The 9,614-nt window shown below is 63.8% G+C and overlaps 1 protein-coding gene across 5 annotated transcripts in view; it reads right to left on the bottom strand.

The window, feature by feature from the left end:
* Window positions 1-542: 542 nt before the first annotated feature.
* The window catches only part of CASZ1 (castor zinc finger 1), a 237,133-nt gene continuing 228,061 nt past the window's right edge, over window positions 543-9,614 (bottom strand). For 4 of the 5 annotated variants that reach the window (XM_051988561.1, XM_051988562.1, XM_051988560.1 and 1 more), the window contains 4 exons: window positions 8,286-8,434; window positions 7,463-7,604; window positions 5,347-5,637; window positions 543-1,828 (listed from right to left, as the gene is read on the bottom strand). In XM_051988561.1, coding sequence (XP_051844521.1) covers window positions 630-1,828; window positions 5,347-5,637; window positions 7,463-7,604; window positions 8,286-8,434 — 1,781 coding nt within the window. In that variant the 3' untranslated portion in view covers window positions 543-629. The remainder of the gene's footprint in view (window positions 1,829-5,346; window positions 5,638-7,462; window positions 7,605-8,285; window positions 8,435-9,614) is intronic. The other variant, XM_051988563.1, reaches the window with a different exon arrangement.

The following is a 9,614-nucleotide window of genomic DNA, read 5'->3' as shown; positions in this document are numbered from 1 at the left end:
AGTCGGCGCCGGGCATGGGAAAGCACCGCAGGAGCCTGGGCGGGCCCCGGGCGGACACCCCGGGTCTCCCCACTTCTCCCTGCTCCGCTGGCCAGACCCCGAGCAGGAATCCGCACCGACCCCTCTGGGCAGAGGGAAGCTTTACGTATAAATATCTTTTTAAAAAAATGAGCCAAGATCTGGAGGGCGGGACTGGAAGACCGGGGCCAAGGACCCCCGCCCCGCCCCCTCCGTTAAATGCTTCCTTTAATAATAAATACCCCTCCCCCAAGCCTCCACGTGCGAAGCCTCGGCACCCGGGTGTCAAAGGCCCGAGAGCGAGGGGGAGGAAGAAGGCCCCACGGAGCCCCGGGGGAGGGGGAGGGGACCCAGATCCCCGGCCCCTCCGGGGTGCAGGAGAGGCAGACTCCCCTCCCCAGCGGGCCAGACGAGGAGGGAAACGGGAGGGCCCTAGGCCTGGAGGGCCGCGCTGAGCCCCGCCGTCCCCTCTCGCTGGGCGTCACCCCGCAGTCCCGGGCCCGGCCCCCTCCTCGGGCTGGGGGCGGGGCTCTTCTCTACGGGGTCTGGGTCTCACTTTCAAACAAACAGGCAAACAAACGAATGGGCCCCGCGCCTGGTGGGGTGGGGGGCTACGGGGAGGCGGAGGCCGCCAAGTCCCCGGCGGGGGGCCGGGCCGCGTCGCTGTGGTTCAGGGGGCACGCCTCCTCTCCTCCCCCCGGGCCCTTGGGGCCGAGGCCTTCGCTCTGGGCGGCGTCGGGGAGCGATTCCTCGGAATCCGTGTTCAGATCCTCGTCGTCCTCGTCTTCGTCCTCATCGTCCTCGTCGTCCTCGTCGTCCTCCTCGTCGTCCTCGTCGTCCTCCTCGTCGTCATCGTCCTCCTCCGCCTCCTCGTCCTCGTTCAGCTCCTCCTCCTCTTCCTCTTGGGACGAGTCGTCCAGGCCCCCCGCGGGGCAGGGCGCGGCCTCCGCGGGCTCGGCGGCGCGGGGCTCCTGGCCCTCGGGGGGCTTCTTGCTCAGGTCCAGCGAGTCGGCGAGGCCCAGGCCGGCGGCCGCGCTCTGCAGGAAGAAGAGGGAGGCGCCCGCGTCGGAGGCCAGGTTGAGCGAGCTGTCGAGGCCCGGGGCCTCCCCGTCGGCGCGCGGCGCCTGGCGGTCGGGCGGGCCGGCGGGGGCGCCCTCGGGCCCGGGCTCGCCGCGCTCCTGCTTGTCGTGCTTCCTCTTGTGGGAGTCCATCTGCGACATGCCCACCACGGTGTGCTTGCAGCCGGGCGCCGTGCAGTGGAAGTGCGAGCACTTGAGCTTGTACTTGCAGTCGGGCACCTCGCAGTCGGCGCTGGAGCTGAACTGGCAGAAGCCCGCGGCGCTGATCACGTCCTGCTTGCCGTGGTGCTTGCGGTGCGCCGTGACCTTGGTGCTGTCGGTGCAGCGGAAGCCGCAGCGCAGGCAGTGGAAGTGCGTGCTGCTGCCGGACCAGGGGCACTCGGCGAAGTCGCAGCTCAGCGAGGACTTGAAGCGCTTGAAGTCGTCCAGGACCAGGTTGTCCACGCGGTCGTGGTGCTGCGCGTGCTTGTACATGTGCGTGCGCCCGCAGAACTTGTAGCCGCAGTTCTCCCGCGTGCAGTGGTAGTGCGTGACCTTGAGCGAGAACTGGCAGCCGGCGTCCTTGCAGTCCTCGTACAGGTCGTAGCGCCGGAAGCCCTCCAGCATCATGCCCTCGTCCAGCATCTTGCGGGACGACGCCGTCTTGCGGCGCTTGCCGAAGGGGGACATGTCCTCGATGATCCAGAAGCGCTTCTTGGCCCCGGACGCCGTCGGCATGGTGATGGTGTTCCCTGCGGGGAGAGGGGCGGGCGGTGAGGCGGCGGAGGGGAGCCGGGAAGGGCCCAGGGCACCGGGTCGGTGACCTGGGTCGAGTCCCGCCCGGGCCCCACTCTCCGAGCCTCAGTTTCCCTGTCTGCCCCCCGGACCCTCCCCCTCCCCAGCCCCCTCCGCCTAATGGCCCCACAGACCCGCTTCCCCTCCCCGGCCCTGCGCGGAGGGGGCAGCCGGTTGGTCTCCTCCGCAGGCCGCCCTTGATTTTGGGGTGGGAAGGGAAGAAGCTCCTGAATCTAATTGGAGCTGAAAGGGGAATCTAGGTCGCCAGAATGTAATTACCCAAGTTGGCCGGTGGCCAGAGCAGCGCCGTGTACCTCCCTCTAATGAGGGACAAGCCAGCTCTTTCCTGCTGATTAACCCCTGGCTCCCCCAGGCCGGGCACGCCCGTCTGCGCCAGGGGCCGCTCCTGGCAGCCTCCTAATTATGCCGGGGAGCAGCCGCCCGGCCCCCACACTGCCCCGCGCTCGCCCTCCGCCCAGACTCCCAAACTTTTTCTCTTTGGTGCTTTGACCCACCAAGGTCAATGGAAGGGATAACGGCTCCGGGGCCTTCCGGGAGCTCCAGCCCCGAGGGGGAAAGGGCCTTGAAGGCAGGGGCCAGTTTTGCCTCTTCTCCCAGCGGGCCTCGCCCCCCCCCCAAGTCCTTTGAGGGCAGACTCCTCGTTTTTGTCTCTCCCAGACTTCAGCTCCAGAGGAGGTGACCCGCTGAACTGGATCCCTCCCCTCCCCCTTTCACCTCCCAGACTGCAAGTCCCGGGTCCCTCCAGGTGTGAGTGAAGATTAATGGGTTTAAACTACCCACTGAGAAAAGCAGGGGAGCTTTCAGAGTAAGCCCAAGGTCCCGGAGTTGGGAGAGCCCAGGAGTAGGGGCCGGGGTCCCGACAGTCCGCAGAGACCCTCCCCCAAAGAGTCCCCAGGGGTTTCTCTGATCCCCAATGGAACCAGGGCCAGAGGGAAGTGGGCCAGGGCTGATGGAGCTGCCGGCTGTGGATCCCCGAGGCTGCAGATCATCCAGCATCCTCTTCCCCTTAGAGGATCACACCCCGCCCTCCAGCTCTAGAGCTGGCACTTTATCTAACCCCTTCATTTAACAGATGGGGAGACTGAGTCTGGGTGAGCTTTCCTGTCCAACTTCCTGCAGGGGGATGAGATCTGAGGTGGGGCCCTCCACTCCCTTATTCTGTGTCCTTTCCACTGCCCCATGTGGTAGGAAGCTGGGGACCAGAGGGGCAGATGGGGTTGCTGTTCCTTGGGGGTGTCTACACTGGCCCCATCAGGCAGCCCATCCACACGGCAGCATCCCGGCCAAGTACCAGGCAGAGCCTTGTCCAGATGCCCAGCATCACTCTGTGATGGCTGCTGGGGGAGGGGGGCCTTCTCTGTTCCTCTGAAACCTAGGGGAGAAGCTTGGGCTTCCCCTGACTAAATTAGTCCTCACCACCTCTGCCGCCAGCCACTCCGTGCCTCCCAAGAGGGAAAGGCTCCATGGGCTGGAAAAGGGGGAGGGTCCTTTAGGGCAGGGCAGGAGGGAAAGAGGACCAAGAGTGAGATGGGCCAAGGTGGTGGGCCAGGGGCCTGAGAAGGCCTCACTACCAGAGATGACAAATGCTCATGTGGAGGGGGAAAGGGGGGAGGGGAGAGATAAAGACAGAGACAGAGAGAGTCAGAGAGAGACAGAGAGGGAGAAAAGAGAGAGAAAGAGGGAGAAAAGAGAGAAAGAGTCAGAGAGACAGAGACAGAGAGGGAGAAAAGAGAGACAGAGAAAGAGGGAGGAGAGAGAGAGAGAGAGAGTCAGAGAGAGACAGAGAGGGAGAAAAGAGAGACAGAGAAAGAGGGAGAAAAGAGAGAGAAAGAGTCAGAGAGAGACAGAGACAGAGAGGGAGAAAAGAGAGACAGAGAGAGAGAAAGAGGGAGAAAAGAGAGAGAGAGAGAGAGAGAGAGTCAGAGAGAGACAGAGAGGGAGAAAAGAGAGACAGAGAAAGAGGGAGAAAAGAGAGAAAGAGTCAGAGAGAGAGAGACAGAGAGGGAGAAAAGAGAGACAGAGAGAGAGAAAGAGGGAGAAAAGAGAGAGACAGAGAGAGACAGAGACAGAGAGGGAGAAAAGAGAGACAGAGAGAGAGAGAAAGAGGGAGAAAAGAGAGAGAGAGAGACAGAGAGAGACAGAGACAGAGAGGGAGAAAAGAGAGACAGAGAGAGAGAGAAAGAGGGAGAAAAGAGAGAGAGAGAGAGAGAAAGAGACACAGAGAGGGAGAAAAGAGAGACAGAGAAAGAGGGAGAAAAGAGAGAAAGAGAGAGAGAGTCAGAGAGACAGAGACAGAGAGGGAGAAAAGAGTGACAGAGAGAGAGAGGGAGAGAGAGAGAGAGAGGGAGCATGTGTGAGACATCCCATTCCCATCCTTGCCAGGTCCAGCTGGCCCCCGGGTCTGCCCCTCTCATGTCCCCGTGCGCTCCCGTGGGCCTGGGAAGGCTTTGTCCGACCCTTGCTTAGTGGCTGGGACACACTGCGTGGTGCTCCAGCGGCAGGAGGGCAGGGCCCACTTTTCATGTAACCTCTGCGTCCCCCTGGCCAGCGCAGCTCCGTAACTCTTGTTCGGTGGGACTGGGGGGGTCTCCTGGTGGGTACTCATGGTGGGTAGGCCGGGACACTGAGGTGGAGGGGCTGGGCTGCCCGGGTGCCCGTCTGCTACAAGGACCCCTTCCCGCAGCCTCACCCCGAGCCCTCTCAAAGGGCCTCCTAAAGGAGGGGCCCAGAATGCTGGTCCTCACTCTTCCCAGAAGAAGGTGGGCTTCTGCAGGCAGGGGCTCCCTTGCGTTTGTCTTTGCCCCCCCAGCTCCCAGAAGGAAGCCTTGGGCATAGTAGGTACTTCATACATTTAAAAGGAGTCTAGGGCATTTCAGAAATCTGAGGTTAATCTGCAGGGCCAAGAAATCCCCTTTGTTCACCTTCCGTCTTCCAGGGACACACGGAGCCGCCCTTGGCTCCAGACCAGGGGCAGGGGGTTGGGGGCAGGCCAAGCCGGGATGACGGCCCGCCTCCCCCCTCTCTGAGAGGAGGCCCCGGGCTGGGCACTGCCTCCTTTGGAGCTGGGCCAGGGGCTGTGGAGGGGAGACTTTAGGGACTGCTGCCTCCAGGGGGGCAGATTTGGCTGGGCAGACCCCATTCTCCACTGAACATCCCCCTGGCTCTCCCCTGCCCCCGCACCAGGGCTCTCTCTCCCAGAATGAAGGCCGAGGCTACAGAACAGTGGGCCCCAAGGCCCGGGCAGGAGGGCCCCTGGCTTACTCCTGTCTCTGGCCGGGGGCCTTACGCAGCCCACCTGGCCCTGTGGGGCACCCGTCATTGCCGCCTCGTGCCCAGACCCGGAGGGCGGGCGGACGCCCCGGAGCTCGGCAGTCACCCCCAGCCCACCTCTCCGGCTCCTGGCAGCGCTAATGCACGCGGGCGGCCTGGCGGCCGGGGGCACCGGGAGAGTTACCTGCGGCGTCCTGCACTATGGGGATGTCACTTTTGACTGGAGGTGGAGTGGCAAGGACAGACGGGAAGCCGGGCGTGCTGGTGGCGGGCATGACAAGGGCCCGGCTGGTTCCAAGGGTGGCACTGAGCAGAGAGTATGAGAGACAAGACGGAGAGAGGAGGTAGGGGAGGGAGGGGAGGGGCGACCTGAGCAGGGCCTGGGAGAAGGATGGAGGCAGTGGAGGCTGGGGGGCCGCGGGGGGCGCGGCGGCCTCGTCGGCAGCGGCAGCGGGAGCGGCGGCGGCCAGGCAGCCTGGAGAGGGCGGAGAAGAGCAGAAAAAAACAACAAAACAGAAAAAACACCGAACCAAAACAAAGGACAAGGACGGACAAACACAAACAAAAGAACCCAAATGAGAAACCCAACGGCAGAAGCGAGTGTGATGAAAATGGAACAAATGTGTTCAGAGGCAAAAAAGGAGCCGTGATGGAGAGGAGATGGGGAGGATGGAGAGGAGGGAGGGGAGGACAGGAGGGAAAGGAGGATGGGGAGGAGGAGGGAAGGGAAGAGAAGAGGGAGGGGAAAAGGGAAGGGAAGAGGGGGAGGAGGGAAAGGAAGAGGAGGGAAAGGGGAGGAGGAAAAGGAGGGAGGGAAAGAGGAGGAAAAGGGGAGGAGGGAGAGGATGGAAAGGAGGAGAGGGAGGAAGGAGGGGAGGAGGAAAAGGAAGAGGAGTGGAGGAGGGAAAAGAGGGAGGGGAGGAGGGAAAGGTAGAGGGAGGGGAGAACAGGGAAGAGGGAGGAAGGAGAGGAAAAAGGAATGGGAAGGGGGGGAGGAGGGGAAGAGGAGGAGGGAGAGGAAGATGGAGAGGAGGGAGGGAAGAGGAAATAAAACGGGGAGGAGGGAAGGGAAGAGGAAGGGAGATGGGAGGAGGAAGGAGGGAAGGAAGATGGGGGGCTGACAGGAAGAGGGAGGGAAAGAGGAAGAGAAGGACAGGAGGGAGGGGGGAAGCCAGGGGTCCCTGGAGGAGGTGACAGGGGAGGAAGGAGGGGAAAGATGGCCTGGCCAGAGTGTTTCAGAGTGGCAGAAGGGGCTCCCGTCCTCATGGGGGGAGGGGGGCTGGGGGCCTATAACAGGTCCCCTGCGGCCTGTCCCCTGTGGGCTGGCTATTCAAACAGACTTGGGGCCCTCCTGGCCTGGCCTCTGACACTGTAGCCCTGGCACTGGCTCCCCAGAAGCCCTTGCTTTGGGCTCGTTTCATGTCACGGGCCCTTCCCAGAAGAATGTTTTTTAAAGGCATGATGGAAAATACAAAGTTTTGTAAAGAAAATCAACTCAGAAATCAGTTTTTCAGGCGGCTCTCACCATCCAAGGCCCGGGCCCTCTGAGACCTACGCAGGAGAACTAGAGTGAGAGCCGGGACCCGGAGGAGCAGGGGAAGGTGGCGCTGTGCCAGGCCGGGCCTGGGCGTGGAGCTGGGCGAGCCTCCTGGGGCCGGCTGCTGCCCCTTCGGGCTCCCTCTTCCTCCCTGATAAAGCCGGAGGCTCGGCCTGGCTCGCAGCTAAAGCCCGCGAGGAACAAACCGCGCGCCCTCTCGCTGGGCTCTGCGGCTGCTCGGGGTCTGATGCCCCCAGAGGGCGGCTGCCGGGGGGCGGCACTCTCATTTTCCTCCTGGGGGGCAGGAAGGCGCTCGGCCCCCCCCGGCCCCTGCCGCTCCCTGGGTTCGTGGGCGAACGCAGGCCCAGATTCTGGGGGGCTGTGAGCCTCAGGCCCAAAGGGCCGTTCCCGGGAGCGGGTCTGTGTGAGGGGGCCGCTGCCCATCACTGCTCCCGGGCCATGATCCATCTCTGAGAGACGGGGCCGGGCCGAGGCGGACGCCTCGTTCCTGCCTCTCCTGAGTTTTAGGCCCCGGTGAAGAGTCCGGGTTTAGAATGAGAGCCTGGGTTCAGATTCTGCCTCTGCCACTCCTTCCCTTGGATGAAGTCAGAGTCTCTGGGCCTCAGTTTCCCCACCTGTAAAACCCAGGGGCTGGACGAGCCTCCCCCCAGCTCCTTCCAATTGTGCGATGCTCAGAGCGACCCGAGCCTCCTCCGGGGCAGAGGGGGGAGGGGACGGGGCCGCGGGCCGGGCCCTCACTCACCTGCCGAGGTGCTCTCGTTGCCCACGGGGGTGCTGGAGCAGCTTCGGTCCATGTTGGAGGACTCGGAGGAGAGCGCGCCGGGACTGCAGCCGGTGTAGTCCATGTACTCGTCCGTCTCCGTGTCCAGCACGCTCTGCGGCCCCTGAAAGGAAGCGGGGGTCCCTGATGAAGCTGGGCTGGGGGCCATGCTGCCCACATGGGGCAGGCTTTCCTTTCTGCCGGACTGTCCCATCACCTGGAAAGGAGAGGGAGCGCGTTGGCTCCCCTGGGGAGGGGGCACGTCCTGTCGGCATGGAGCATGGCCCGGCCCCGCGGTGGGGGGAGCTCGGGGGGCTCCGAAGCATGGCCCGGTCCCACAGTGGAGGGAGCTCAGGGGGCTCCAAAGCATGGCCCAGCCCCGTGGTGGGGGGAGTTCGGGGGGCTCCAAAGCATGGCCCAGCCCCGTGGTGGGGGGAGCTCGGGGGGCTCCGAAGCATGGCCTGGCCCTGTGGTGGGGGGAGATCTGGGGCCCTGGCCCCACAGTGGAGGGAGCTTGGGGGGCTCTGAAGCATGGCCCGGCCCTGTGGTGGGGGAAACTCGGGGGGCTCCGAAGCATGGCCCGGCCCTGTGGTGGGGGGAGATCTGGGGGGCTCCGAAGCATGGCCCGGCCCTGTGGTGGGGGGAGCTTGGGGGGTTCCGAAGCATGGTCTGGCCCTGTGGTGGGGGGAGATCTGGGGGGCTCCAAAGCATGGCCCGGCCCCACAGTGGAGGGAGCTCAGGGGGCTCTGAAGCATGGCCTGGCCCCGCGGTGGGGGAGGTGCTCCTCTGCCTTCTCTGGGCTCACCTGAGTGGGAACTCTGTCAAAGTTTTTCCCCAGCATCCTCCGCATGTGTTTCCGGGCGTGGGACGTCATCTGGTGTTTGAGCAGGAAGGAGAACTGGCAGCCCTCTCGAATGCAGTGGAAGTGGCTGTTGACCTGGTTGTACTTGCAGCCTGCAGACACAGCCCCCCACCCGGGCCGTGAGCCTCAGCACAGGGGCCGCAGCCGCCACTGGGAGCTGGGAGGGGGCCGAGGGGCCGTGGCCAGGGGAGAGGCTGCGGCTCCTCTGCGGGGGCTTCTCCAGCCCCAGGGCCTAACAAAAGCCCCTCTCGTCTCCAGTCCGACCCAGTCAGCCACCAAGGCCCCCCCGGCCGGGCCACCTGCTCCAGCCTTGGGCCGGGGGGGCCGGGAGCCCAGGGCAGCCTGTTTGTTTAGCCGGCCGCACGCCCCTCCCCGCATCCCCATCCCAACAAACAGAGAGCCCTTGGAAACGGCGTCTGCCAGGCAGGTGAAGGCTTGCCCGTCGCCATGGCGGCGGCCGGCCTGGGTGTCGGGTATCGCTGAGGGGCTAGTGCCCAAAACGCCCAAAGTGGAGTAAATAATGGGGAGATCCCGGCACCGAAAGCTGAGCCCAGGTATGGGGCCGCGGCGTGTGACACCTGTTGCCATGGTTACCAGCCACCTCCCCAGCAGCCCTTCTCCAGAAGTGGGGGCCAGGAGGGAGCGGCTGCTTCCTCCCCTCAGCGGTGCTCCCTGGCGGGGACCACTCCCCTCAGGGCTCGGGCCCACAAGCACCCGGAGCCACAAAGGCCTCCACTCCTCATCCCGTGGGCCCCGGGGGATCCCTGCTGTTGGGCGAGGGGAGAGGAGGGGGTTAGACCTTTAAGGGTCATCTGAGTTTATGCCTTAGAACTGGAAGGGCTCAAGAAGCCTTTGCCTCCTCATTTTACAGATGGGGAAACTGAGGCCCAAGGCCTCAGTCAAGGGCCTCCAAGGCCCAAAAAGTTCTCCTTCCTGGCCCAGGCTTCAGGACTTCCTCTTTTTGGCTTGGGCCAATAGAGGGGCAGAGACAGAAGGACTGAGCCCTGAACGGGGCCGTGGGAACCTGACTGCCCAGTAGGGCCCATGGCTCTTTAAGGACCCCCTGCCCCAGGGGCTCTGCTGAGTCTGGGGATGCCCACGGCCCTTCTCTGGCGCCCTTAACCAAATCTCAAGTTCAAAGTAGATGAAACGTGTCCACTGGGGCTGTACTGCTCGCCTTCTCAGCAGGGCGGGGGGGACAGAATTTAGGATTCAAGTAAACAACCAAAGGATTCTGAAAATAGACAAATAAGGTTCCTGGGGCGAAAAATG

Source organism: Antechinus flavipes, chromosome 3 (genome assembly GCF_016432865.1).
Source record: "Antechinus flavipes isolate AdamAnt ecotype Samford, QLD, Australia chromosome 3, AdamAnt_v2, whole genome shotgun sequence".
Lineage (NCBI taxonomy): Eukaryota > Metazoa > Chordata > Mammalia > Dasyuromorphia > Dasyuridae > Antechinus > Antechinus flavipes.
Note: the sequence above shows the minus strand (reverse complement) of the source record. Positions and strands in the feature narration are given on the sequence as shown.